At 32.5% G+C, this 13594-nt stretch overlaps 1 protein-coding gene across 4 annotated transcripts; it reads right to left on the bottom strand.

Annotated features, from left to right (window-relative positions):
* Positions 1-8750: 8750 nt before the first annotated feature.
* LOC131629043 (uncharacterized) lies at positions 8751-12595 on the bottom strand. 4 transcript variants are annotated; one of them, XM_058899850.1, is made up of 7 exons: positions 12285-12595; positions 11229-11293; positions 10481-10521; positions 9836-10347; positions 9401-9493; positions 9239-9300; positions 8751-9042 (listed from the first exon to the last, which is right to left on the bottom strand). In XM_058899850.1, exons 1-7 carry the CDS (start codon positions 12507-12509, stop codon positions 8937-8939), a joined length of 1104 nt encoding a protein of 367 aa, XP_058755833.1. In that variant the 5' UTR covers positions 12510-12595; the 3' UTR covers positions 8751-8936. The 4 variants fall into 4 exon arrangements, with proteins under 4 accessions (XP_058755833.1, XP_058755847.1, XP_058755840.1 ...); XM_058899864.1 differs by having other exon boundaries at positions 9836-10341; XM_058899857.1 differs by having other exon boundaries at positions 9836-10341; positions 10481-10524; positions 12285-12594.
* Between the last annotated feature and the right edge of the window lie 999 nt (positions 12596-13594).

The raw sequence follows: 13594 nt of genomic DNA, 5'->3' as shown, positions 1-13594 counted from the left end.
GGCACAAAATGAAGTTCTCCTCCCTAGATGATGTACTAGAACAAGCTGAAGCTTTTGGTGTACTTCAAAAGTACTTTTATTGTTGGTTCTTTAGAAAACTGAAGCCACAGAATATTCAAGCTCTTTCATCTTCGACTTCTTTTCTTCTTCACGTTTTGGAAAACTTCGCGTTCTTTGAACTAGGGTTTCTCTTTGTCTTCTCTTGTTCTCCTCTTCATTTTTCAACTTTTTCAAACACAATAAAATGACACTTGAAGATTTCGACATAGCCAAAAGATTTCAACACAAAAACAACTAAATTCAAAATATTAAAACAAAAAACTAGTCATATAACACAATACCACGTAAACTGCCACATATGTTAAAATTAACGTTTTTCCTTAACATTTAACATAAGGGATTAATTGCACTAACAAAATTGTTGTTAAGAGACCAATACATTATGTTTATTAAATAAGAAAATAAAGAAAAACTCTAAATTAAGTTAAGGGACCAAAAAATGCATTAAACTTATATATTTATTTATTTAGATGGTTCTTCATAATTTAAATAAACATTTTTATCAATTGACAGTTTAATTAGTGTTGCAAAGTTATAATTTAAATCAAATGTACTCAATTTTTTCGACGTTATGTGTGGTAAGTTATGATTTTTTTTTAAACTCAGCATTAAAATTTGTGTTTAATTAGTTAAGCATATTTTATTATCAAAAAATATTTACAAATTTTTCACCTTTGAAAAAGCATATGACTTATATAAATTCTTAAGGATAAAAATGTAAATTATTAATAAAATTTCTCCTTACTCTTTATGAACCAAACATATTTTTAATGAAAATCTCTCATTTCTCCTTTCCTCCTTTCTTTTGAGCCAAATATATATAATTAGAATAAATCTTCCATCTCTTCTCTCTTTTCATCCTCTCTAGGAGTGGGAATAGGTCAGAACAATTAACATGGGCTTACGACCTAGCCAATATAAGTTTAGGTCAGACTAGAACTTGACCATAAAAAAAAACCTTTTAAGACTATTATACTAACACATTCAAATAAATATAAATAACTTTAATATTATTAATATATTTTATATTGTACATTGAGTTAAGGCTTAAATATGTTGTTGATCCTCATAAATATAGTCATTATTAATTTTAGTCCCTCTAAAATTTTCCTTCAAGGAATGATCCTTCTAAAATTTCATCCACACTTTTGGTCCCTCCAGCAAACGTCCGTTAATAGAGGTGACATGGCACTGACAAGTGGCGATGCCAACATGGCAAAGATGCTGACATGGATGTCAAGTTGTATTTTGTCCCCTTTTTATAGAGATATATATATATTCCGTCGCAAAATCCATCACTAACATGAACATTACACAAAAACTCAAAAACCGTAGCTAATTTGTAGCTAATTTTAAGAATTTTTCTTCACCCACCTCCTAACCTTCTTGCCCACCCCTGGTGAATTTACCACAATACCCCTTGTTTCGGAAGTTCATTTCCGAAACTGTACTTTTTTTCTTAAAAAAGGTGTTTTCGGAAATGTATCTCCGAAAACGTGTTTTTTTTAATATAAAATATTGATTTCGGAGATGCATCTCCGAAATAAAGTTACTTTTCAGAAAATGTGGTGTTTCGGAAGTTCATTTCCGAACGCACCCCCCTTGGAGAATTCGGAAATGAACCTCCGAAAATATGTCTGGACAGAATAAAATGAAAAACAACAACAATTCGCTTTATTTAATCGGGTGAATATTACAACGATAATATTACATAAAATTAAAGTTACATATTGTTGAACACGGGTAGGTGGGGATGAGAGAGTGGTGGGGAGAAAAAAAGGCTTCCAAATTTCAAAAGGTGTACTACTGTAAGTAACAAATGACGGAGGAGGTGTAACCGGGGCCGGAACATATGACGGAGGAGGTGGATGTCCGGAGGAAGAAGAACCGGAGGTACGTCCACCGCGAGACAAAGGAGCCAATCAATGTAAGCTATAATTTATCATTATCATCAGGGGACGTCATTACAAAAAATTGGGAAAAAATCTTATTATTTTTAATCTTGATTTTTTAAAAATGACGTCCCCAGATGATAATGATAAACTATAGCTTACAATGATTGGCTCCTTTGTCTCGCGGTGGACGTACCTCCGGTTCTTCTTCCTCCGGACATCCACCTCCTCCGTCATATGTTCCGGCCCCGGTTACACCTCCTCCGTCATTTGTTACTTACAGTAGTACGTATTTTTATTAACATGATAAATCCAATACAAAAACATTGTGCGATACAATCCGAAATCCGAACAAAACAAAACAAAACACGTCAAACAAAACAAAAACATGTTATTCTGTCCGACGAGCGTTACAAAATACACATCAAACAAAATAAAAACACGTTATTCTTCTCGACGAGCAAACTCCTCTGAATGAAGATAATTATACCAATCTTCATCCCACTCAGTATCAGAACCATCAGCGTTGATCACGCCTGAAGGCTGAGCCTGCGCGTCCGAGCCATGGACTCCCAGGGGACGAGAAGCAGAACCAGTCAAAAGCTTCTTCTTCTCCTTCACCTCCTTCACCTCCTTCTTTGAAGAACCCTTTCTTCCCTTAGCGCCCTCTTTAGAAGACGCAGTCCTGCGTGCTTGTTGGTTGTCTGACATGTTCCTGTAAACAGTTGAAATCGATTAATATGCGAGACAAAATAAAAAACAAAAAAATTTGAACTTCTGATACAATTCGGAAGTTCATTTCCGAAAACTGGGAGGGAGGTGTTTTCGGAAATGAACTTCCGAAACACCCCTGCGATGCACTTTTCTGCAACTTCCATGGCAGACCTAGGGATGTCAATGGGGCGGGGCGGGGACGGGGGATACATTCCCATCACAATCCCCGCCCTCGAATTTATTCCCCATCCCCGCTTCGGGTCCCCGCTACGGGGGAATTTTCTCCCCCATCCCCGTCCCCGCGGATCCCCGCGGGTCCCCACGGATCCCCAAGGTTCATGGGGAGATCCATAAACATGATTTTTATTTATTATTTTAAATCAAATTAATAGTAAAAGCTTTAAAAACTAACCACAAAAAATTTAAAAATTATTCCTTTATGATAAATATATTGCTTTAACAATATTTAATCTATAATATTGAGTGTCATGACCACAAAAATTTCAAACTAAAAAAATATTGAAATAATAGTTTAGATCCCACTCTTTTACTAACAATACATATATATATTTTAAATTTGTGTATAAGATTAATTATATGAAATGAAAAATAAACTTACATAATAATTTAAAATTATACATAAATTAAGGACATTATGCTATTTTAGGCGGGGCGGGGACTCCACGGGGCGGGGGATATTTACGCCACCCCCGTCTCCGAAGTGCCTTCGGGGAGACTTTGTTCCCCATCCCCGTCCTCGTGGGGAGAAAATTCCCCGTCTTTGGGGCCCCAAACGGGGAATCCCTACGGGGATCCCCAATAACGGATGCAAGTTGACATCCCTAGGCAGACCCCTAAATCAAACTTCAAACCAAATCAAAATGCTTCTAAACAACCTAAATACTACTAACAACCTAACCATATATCATTTATGCAATTAAAACCCTAAATAACATGCATTTCAATAATAGATCTAAAAATTTCAAAACTTACAAAGTGTTAGGATTGAGGGCTTTTGAATGTTGTTTAGCAGTTTGATTGGAGCCTTGATGCAGCTTTGGAATTCTGTTTGCACAAATTTTCGTCTTTGCCACTTTTTGTTTTGATTTAGGGTAAATGATTGGGGGAGGGGGAGTGTTTTGATAAATCTGCAGAAATCGCAGTATTTCGGAAGTTCACTTCCGAAATAATGTTTTCGGAAATGAACTTCCGAAATAAGTCAATTTTTTCAAAAAAAAACGCTTTCGGAAATGAACTTCCGAAGCAGGGGTATTTTGGTATTTTCGCTGGGGGTGACCCCCATAGGGAGGTGGCCAAAGAAATTTTCAATTTTAAACACACCATTCTTATGACCTAGACTTCATTTTTTTATGATTTTTTGCAAGAGAATTTATCACATTAGAAGGATCTCTCTCAAAAAAATTAATTTTTTTTATTTGAGATGAATTAAAATAATTTTTTACGAGTCAATTTTCTATAAAACAGAAATAAGAAAAAAGTTATCATATGATTGAGTTTTAAGCTATTATTTTGCAGAGAGTCATATCATAACATATGTAAAGTATTTGCAAGGTCTCATTGCATTTCTAATAAGTCTCGATTTATTTTAACATTTTATCAAAACACATGTATGTGTTTCGATCGAAAAATTAAAATAAATCGAGACTTAATCTAAATGTCATGAAACTTTGCAGATAATTTTATATATTATTTAATTCCTTGCAAAATATTAGCTCAAAACTCAATCATATTCCAATGTTGCGTTATTTCTATTTCATGAAAAATTGACGCTTAAAAGATTTATATTTAATTCGCCTCATGCCAAAATAAAATCAATTTTTGTTGGAGAGATCCTTATAATTTGATACACTAATGTGGAAAAAAATTAAAGTATGTGAGCCGTTTTACAATCAATAGGATTAAATCTCTCATTTTGTCACTTGAAAAAAAAAACAAATTTATGTATTTCGATAAAAAAATCAAAATAAATTGAGACTTATTTGAAATGTCATGAAAATTTGTAGATCCTTTTTATGTTTTATGATATAACTCCCTGCAAAATAATAGCTTAAAACTTAATCATATGCTAATGTTTTCGTTTTAAAGAAAATCGATTTGTAAAAATTCATATCAAGTCAAAAAAATTAAATTTTTTGTGCGAGATCCTTATAATGTGGTAAAGTTTCTTGCAAAAAATCATGAAAAATACAAAGTCTAGGTCATAAGAATGATGTGTTTGAATTATCTAGGAGTTAGCTACGGATTAGATGCAGATTAGCTACAAATTAGCTATGGTTTCGGGATTTTCATATGATGTTCATGTTTGCGACGAAATATCTGTCGCTATAAATAAAATTTATATAAAAAAATTATAGGGTTAAATAAGTTTTTAGTCCCTATAAATATTGCACTTTTCACTTTTAGTCCTTATAAAAAATTTCGTCGAATTCTGGTCCTCACAAAATTTTCCGTCACGAATTTTGGTCCCTCCCGTTAGATTGCTCTAACGGAGGCTTATGTGGCATGCCACATGTCTCGCCACGTCAAGCAAAGTAGAATTAAAGAAAAAATAGACAGATTGCGGGGGTTTTAAACCCCCTCTAAAAGTAGTTCTCTCATAAATAATAATAATAAGGCTTAATTGCAAATTTAATCCTCCATATCATTTATTTAATTTATACTAATTTCTTATTCATATTAAAAATATTTCACAGGAATTATATTTCAAAATAAATTCAAAACTGTAATAATAAGCTATTAATTTGGATTTTTAAAGGAGGGATTTTTTAACTTTAATTAATAAAGTATTTTATTAAAAGATAAAAAATAATTAAAAAATCACATATAAATATTTTATTAAGGTTTTATTAGATTTAATCTCATTAAAATTTTCGTTCTTTTTCAAGCTTATATATTAAAAAGTGGTTGCAGTAATTCTCTGTAACAAGTTTAGTCAATCATTATTATTTTACAATAATAATAATAAGTTATTAATTTTAATATTAACTTATTCCAATAAAAATATTTTCAGAATGTTGTTGGCGCTCTCAAATCCCAGCCAGCTTCTTCCTCATTAATCTTAGTTTCATTATTTTACCAATTTCATTAGCATCAAGTAAAATATTATTATTAGAATCTCAAAATTAACAAATCAATAATCAATATCTTAATTGTTATCTCAAATTAGAAATTTTAAATCCCTAATTTAGAGGTGATTTGACTAAAATGAATCAGGATTGAGGATGAGTGAGGGAGTAAGAGGAGAAGAAATTGTTGTTCATGGTTCAAAACCCATATCTGGAAAATTCTGGAAAACTCATATCTCTGAAAAATTCTGGAAAACCCAGATCTATGAAAAAAAGAGAGATGAATTCCAAATCAAAACGTCATTTCATCAAAGGATTGCTGAAAATTAAAACAGAGATCCCAAAAATCAAAAGGTTGTGTTTCGATTTTGTTTGCTACCGTTTAATTTGTGTTTTAGTTTGTTGAAAATGAATGAAGTTTTTTCATTTTGCAGAATGGTTTATCCAACGGGCTGTGCAACAAAGTCTTCAAGCGTTGTTAATTTTGACAATTGAATCCACTTGATTGAATTTGGTTTTCATTTGAGTATAAGGGTCACTGTATTATATTTTGAATATTGAATCCACTTGTTGAAATATTTATTATTTAGTGGTATTTCTGACTTGATGTGATTAGAGTTGAGCACTTTAGGTAATTATAGGTTAATAGCAAAATTGTTTTATATATATATATATATATATATATATATATATATATATATATATATATATATATATATATATATATATATATATATATATATATTGGTTTTAGTAGTTTAAAAAATGCTGTCAGGAATTTACGAATGAGACTACCCATTAGGAATGTTGTTTAACAATATTTATGAATGTATATTTAGTTATAAATAGAGTTAAATTTTATGTACATTGGTTTATAGTTGATTTTTTTTTTATGTAATGAATATATATAATATGATTTAAAAAAAGAATATTGTGACACAATTTTTCTATACATGATCTTAAAGGATCTATACAATACATGAAATATTATATGCAAAAGTGTGAAAGGAAAAATATGCACGTTTAACAATTTGAAATCTGAACGTTTAGGCAACGGTTATTCTAGTTCTGGCAACGTTTTTTGGTTATTGTCTAAACTCATATTTGTTGTAGTGTAAGTGCTGAAAATTTATTGTTTTTTAAGTTATTTAATGGGGGTTTAAAACCCCCGCAATCTCATTCTTTTTTCTTTGGTGTTGACTTTAATTGACGTGGCGTAACACGTGGCGTGCCACGTAAGCCTCCGTTAGTGGAATTTAACGGGAGGGACCAAAAATAGGGACGGAAAATATTACGAGGACCATTGTTTGATGAAAAATTTTGTAGGGACTAAAATTGAAAGTTGCCATATTTTGAGGGACCCCTAACATATTTAACGCAAAATTATATAAAATTGGGACAAAATGACACGCGGCATCAATGTCAGCATCTTTGTCACGCTAGCATTTTCATGTGTCAGTGTCACGTCAGCTCTGCTAACTGATGTTAGCAGGAGGGACTAAAAGTATGGATAAAATTTTTTTAAAGGACCATTCTTTAAAGAAAATTTTTTTACTAAAATTAAAATTACTATATTTATAAGGTCCAATAACATATTTAACCCTTGAAATAAAATATAAAAATAATCTTAGTTATCTTGAAGAACTATGAGAATAGGTTGAAAACACCTTACGAACAATTTCATAAGTTTTCTTAAAAAAGTAGTCTCGTAAAATTTATGCTATCATGTAAATTCAGATAAGTCGATGCAAACAAACTTTTACTATAAGTGGTCTTTTAGTTTTTTAGTTCATATAAACATTAACTGAATTGCTTATTTACATGTATTTAAATAAAATAGACTTTTAAGTAAGTTAACAGATCAATCTGACATTCAAAAAGGTAAGTCTAAGGGTGGCAAACGGGCATGCCCGTACCGCAAAAGCCCGTAAACAAACGCGATGGGACGGTCATAGTGGAGGATGTGGGCCTAAAATTTAGGCCTACCCCTCAAAAAAAGTAAGGGTGGGACAAGGAAAACCTATAGGCATTGTACCTTTTAAACTTAAAAACACAAAAAATTATGTAAATGACCATGGCCGCAAAAGCCGACAAAGAAAACGGGACGGGGCGAGGCGGACACATTAAAAGGTGACGGCATAAATCCTTGGCCCGCCCCATACTAAAGGGCAAGCAAAATGGGCATACCCAACAAACCGAGCCCATTTTGCCACTCCTAGGTAAGTCTATGACAGACTATAGGTTAGGCTTAGACTTTGATCATTTTGATTTGGGTTTACTTTGTATTCTAGTTATAACACAACATAATACAATTAAAATGGATGATGTCAAATAAATTCATTTTCAAAAGAGTTTTTTTACTTTTATTTAAGTGTCTTTTTTTATAGTTTAATATTAAAATTATTCAATTATACCTTTTTTTTCTCAATAACTTGACTTCACATTTTCTATAAAATTAATTATTCTTTTAATTATTATTTAAAAAAAAGTATGATCGAATATATTTGAAAAGAAAAAATAAGAAAAAGAAAAGAATGGAGTATATTTAACAATAGTAACAAATTCACAAAAACAAGTCATTTTCTTTAAAAATATTGTTAAAAACAAATAGCAATAACACTTAATATTAAAAATATATAAATTTATTAATCTAATATTAGTCTAATAGTAGTATTGGTGGTGAATAAAAAATTAAAGTGAAATAGTAGTTTGTAATCATTATTAATTTTATTTCATTTAAAATAATTTTAAAAAAAGAAAGACTTCAAAAATTTCAAGTTCGAGCCAACTAGTTTATGTGTTCAGAAGTTCAAACTCAATTACTGAACAAAAGTTATGCGGGTTGGGTCTGATAATCAGTACTTATCGAAATTCTTTATTCAATTTTAAAAAATGGAGTGTTAAACAAACAAAAAAAACCAGAATCAATTAAATTAAACCGGAAGATCCCACCCCAGAATCCAATCACTTAGTTATACTAGATGCAACACTAGGTCCATTTAGCAGCACACAAAAATTCGTATAACTGTAGAAATAGTATTGTTCAAACGAACAATATTGTTTAAATGAACCATAATTTAGCAAAATTTTGATGACAACACCGGCTTTAGCATGGTGCTCCAGTAGCAAATATGAAAACAATTTCTTGACAACAATAATGAAATTAAACCAATATGCTTTCCAGTCACTCGTCATCTGAATAATTAAACTTAACTGAGTGGGAATGTAAATCAATAACTCCTCCTCTATAGGTCCCACGTTTCTTCTTGGTCTTCTCATGACGAAAATCCCTGTTAAGAGATATTTGATGTCATCAAAAAGTAAAATAAGACAGTGATAAAGATGTATATTGAAGAAACTGCACAAACTTTAAACAATTATATCCATTAGCCGAGTAACAAAAAAATACAGCAAATAAATATTGACAATTTTTGTGCATGAAATACAACTGCAGATATTGGAATTTAAAACTACTCAATAACTGACCTTCCTCTGACTTGGCCAAGAATTTCTTCTGCTTTTGCACCATATCCACTCTCAGCACCACCCTGCAGACAGATAGACACATACACATTTCTTAGATAATGCAACTGGGACAAAAACCACAAAAAAAAACAATTGCATGGAAAGCATATCAATTTATCACACCTTTGCCCAATAAGAGTTATCCTGAAGCCTCTCATCGACAAAGTCTATCTTGTCAACTTGTACTCGTTGAAATGCCGCCTTAGCTGGTTTTTTCTGCAATTTCATTGGTCAGACAAAAATTCCAACATAAATATTAGCTTCAGCAGTGAAATTCGAGTCCTAAATATACGCATCAAGACAAACATATAGCACTTTGTAACAGTCCGCTATTTGATTTAAAGGGACGCCAACAAACAGACTAATCGGAAACATTATGTAAGTTTTAGACGATTCAAAACATTTTTTCCTTTAGAATAAGGATGGGAAAATGAAATGTATATTCCAACTTAAATGGAGAAAAAAAAGCTCACTGACTATTTCAAAGTGCAGTATCTATAGGCCAGGAAGCATAGTATATACTGCATTCAGAAAGAACTAATACTAGTTATGGCATACCTCAGTTGACTCCTTGTTCTTTTTCTTCTGAGACTTTTGCTCAGAAGATTTCTCTGCCCCATTCTCATAGTGCTCATCTGTTTTCGCTGATTGGTTTCCTCCCTGAGGTTCTTTCAAATCTTCTATTTTTCTGCGCTTGGTTTCTTCATCTTCCTTTATTTCAGTCTCTTGTTCACCATTTTCTTTAGAATTTGGTCTTTTTCTTTTCTTAGAATCTTTCTTCTCAGGTGTTGCTTCTTCAGTTGATGCTTTGAGATCCTCTTTTTCTGAAACATTTGCACCGAGATCTTCAATCTGTTCTTTTTCATCCCCTTTACTTTTTGACTTATCTTTCTTTTTCTTTTTATGTTTGGACTTCTTCTCTGTTTCAGTACCATTTTCTGTAACCACAGTCGGTGACTCCAATTGGTTATCTTCCACATTATTAAGAACAGATTCAGAAACTAAGTTGCTTTTCTTTTTCTTCTTTCCCTTAGACTTCTCCACTTCATTTTTGGAGTCCAAACCTACAACTAGCAGGTAATTGGAAATCCGCCATTAAGACTTAACTTCCACGACTCCAGTAGCAACAAAATGAGATGAGAAGAAAATCTGACTATGAGAAAGGAAAAAAGAATTCACTATTTCAAGGATTTATAGGCATACCTTGCTCCTTTTGATCATTGATTGCTGTCTTAGCATCCTTGCTACTGAAACGAGAAGAACAAAGAACAAAAAGCTCAATTAACATAAAAAATAGGCAAAAATTATATAACTAACTGGCAGCAGCAATTAGAAAAATGAGATTGCAACTTCCAATCATGAGTCTCATTCGTTCTCAATCTTTAGATAACAAGTCATGGATAAATAATTTACACTGTAGACTATAGTGTTGTAAAATAGAAGCCATATCGGAAATGGTGCAGTGGCTCACGTGCCAGCCGCCATAGACAGTTTGTGGAGCAACTACCACCAGTGAAAATTGCAAAATTATGAATATCTTATAGCAGCCAGATGCAGCTCTTCTCTGCTATAGTATGCTACTAACAATTACGACTAGTGTCCAACTTTCTAAGTAATCATTGATATTCTTGATACGTGGGGTGGACAGACAACTGCAACCCGCCCCAAAATGCAAAATCCAAACCGAAAAAATGACACATGGGCGGGTGAAACCAGGTCTCGGATTCACATTTTTTTATTTTTCTTTTTCAGTTCTGTGTGGGTTTAAACGAGGGGGTCAGTTTGGTAAAAGCCAAACATCGGTAACCATTCCCGCCCAATAGACTATACATCAAGTAAAGTTTACACAGAAAACTAGGAATAGTTTTAAACTTGTGGCAAACAACTGGTCAGTGTACAGTATACAGATTTCAGCAGTGTTTACTAGCAAAGTTAGAGCTGTTGGCCTTACCTTGTTTCTAAATATTTACGGCACAATTCTTCTAGATCAACTGTTGAACCCTCTGTATTATCTTTCTGCATTACAAGCAGAAGCAACAATGAAAAACAGCAGGAAAATCCAGCAAAATCTGTCATTGAACGGTGAGAAAGAAAACACAAATATGGAATACAGAGGAATTCTGGTCTAATTGCAATAACTGTACATTTTATAAACAATAGCTTCTCATATAAGGTGAAAATAGCCTCTGCGCTAATTGTTAAGAAAACCTCAATTAAATCTATATTCTTCTTAAATGTGTAAACACTGACGAGCTTAACAAAGTTTTGTCATAAATGAACAATCAAAAACACGCTTTAATTGATAAGCTCTCATAATACAAATCAATCTAAACCAAGTCACAACAACACATATTTTGTAATAAAATCAGTTTACATAAAACTTCCTAACAGCCCCAAATGAGTTATTAAATTATAATTTCTTGCATAACTCTGAAATTAGCTTATGCATTTCATTATATTTAGAAATTCCGTCATAAAATCCGACTTGCCCGTAATCATCAACAATCCTATAAGGACTTTTTGGCTAGCGAAGCCCGATAAAAACTAAAGCCAACAAACTTATAGCTCAAATAAGCATTAACAGTATAAGTGTTAGAGCCTGTTTGAATTGGCTTATTTGAGCTTATCTTATGGCATAAGTTTTGTGATACAGTTTGGAAGCACACGGCTTATAGCATTATTTATAAACTTCTTTGAGCTTATGTTTACAAGTTCTCAAAGATTACTTGTGAAGACGATTTATAGCACGTATAAACATAATTTAGATTCATTTGCAAGCTTTTTTTATAAGTGCTTATTTTAAAAAGCACTTGTGCTATAAGCTCTAAATAAGCTGTTAATCCAAACAGTCCCTTAATCAGGTATGTGTTTATGTATAAGGTATTTCAATAACAATAGATAAAACTAAATCAAATTCATAAAAGCTATAAGCTGTTTTCATTCGGTTTTTCGTAAACTCGTGGAAATAAGTTTAAAACAGCTTATAAACACATGATAAGTTACCAACCTCGATTTTCGCTTCCGAGAGAAACTTTTTCAGCGTTTTGGAGAATCCAGAGTGCTCCAAGTAAAGAGCAATGGATTGATGAAGAAGCAGCTTCGCCTTCTGTTCCGAGTTCACGGTTCTGTTGTCGGCGTCGTGCTTCATGGTTCGGTTGCTTAACAGAACTTGGCGAGGAGTGAAAGAGAAGAGGGTTGAAATTCCTTTGATACCTGATGGATTTGCAGGCATGCGAAAAGGATTCTTCAACCTAACCACTCTGAATCGTTGCTGTTAACTGGTTAGGGTTTATTTAGGGTTTCTTTCAGACATGTGCTCTTAACAAATCAACCCTAGACTTCAGCCTTAATTACGTTTTTGACATTTATATATGGGCTTTTCTAGGAGGGGCCGATAAAATGAAAAAGAGCGACTGTTACTGTATGCACCGCCATGTATTACTATTATATTGTCACCCCACACTCCCCACATTTATATCTGGCAGCCCTTAAAATATTATGAAAAAATCAAAAAAAGAAAAAAAAACTTGTTCAAAGTTTTCACTGAAAAATATAAAATCTCCTATATGATACCACAAATTTCAAGCAATATTGAAAACATTTTTAAAAAGTGAAATTTTTATCATAAATTTTAAAATTTCCAAGAGACTTTCAAAAATTTTGAAATTTTCAATAGATTTTATCGAAAATTTTAACATTTTTGGGAGATTTTACCATAAATTTTGAAAATTTTAGTAGATTTTATCGAAAATTTCGAAATTTCTGAGAGATTTTACTAGCAATTTCAAAAATTTTAGGATTTTATCAGAAATTTCAAAATTTATAGAATTTTACCACAAAATTTAAAATTCCAGAACTAATTGCAACTTACCGAAAATTTCAATATTGTGCCAAAATTTCGTTTGGAAAAAATTGTTCTCATTCCAACAAGGGCATTTATAAATTAATGAAAAATAGGGGTGTCAGTATAATTTGGGGGTGGTAGGTTAAATTATCCAATTTTGAGCTACTCTTTTTTTTTACTACATAAATAAATAATACATGTGCTATTTATAGAGAGGTGTGGAAGTATGCCTCAAAGATTTTAAGTGATACAAAAAAAATCTTTTTTTTGGCACTGTCATGGCGGAGTTGTGGTCTGACGACAGTGGTGGCTAGAGGTGGGCGTAAATTGGGCAGAGGAGGTTGTCCAACGATGATTTTGGGTTAGGGGCTCGATGGAGGCTCGGAATGGAGAATTGGTGATATTGCGTCGATTCTGGGGAGCTCAACTCGGGTTGTTAGTCAATTCTGAAAGTATGGTCCATTAGGGTTTCA

The sequence above is a fragment of the Vicia villosa genome, linkage group LG1 (assembly GCF_029867415.1).
Source record: "Vicia villosa cultivar HV-30 ecotype Madison, WI linkage group LG1, Vvil1.0, whole genome shotgun sequence".
NCBI classification, from domain to species: domain Eukaryota; kingdom Viridiplantae; phylum Streptophyta; class Magnoliopsida; order Fabales; family Fabaceae; genus Vicia; species Vicia villosa.
The sequence above is the reverse complement of the archived record's forward strand: the minus strand, read 5'-3'. Positions and strand labels throughout refer to the sequence as shown.

Coding starts and splice junctions, on each gene's coding strand:
- LOC131629043 (XM_058899844.1), bottom strand. CDS start 12,509: ATGCCTGCAAATCCATCAGGTATCAAAGGAATTTCAACCCTCTTCTCT. Junction 11,294..12,284: donor TCTCGGAAGCGAAAATCGAG/GTTGGTAACTTA, acceptor CTTGTAATGCAG/AAAGATAATACAGAGGGTTC. Junction 9,043..9,238: donor CTTGGCCAAGTCAGAGGAAG/GTCAGTTATTGA, acceptor ATCTCTTAACAG/GGATTTTCGTCATGAGAAGA.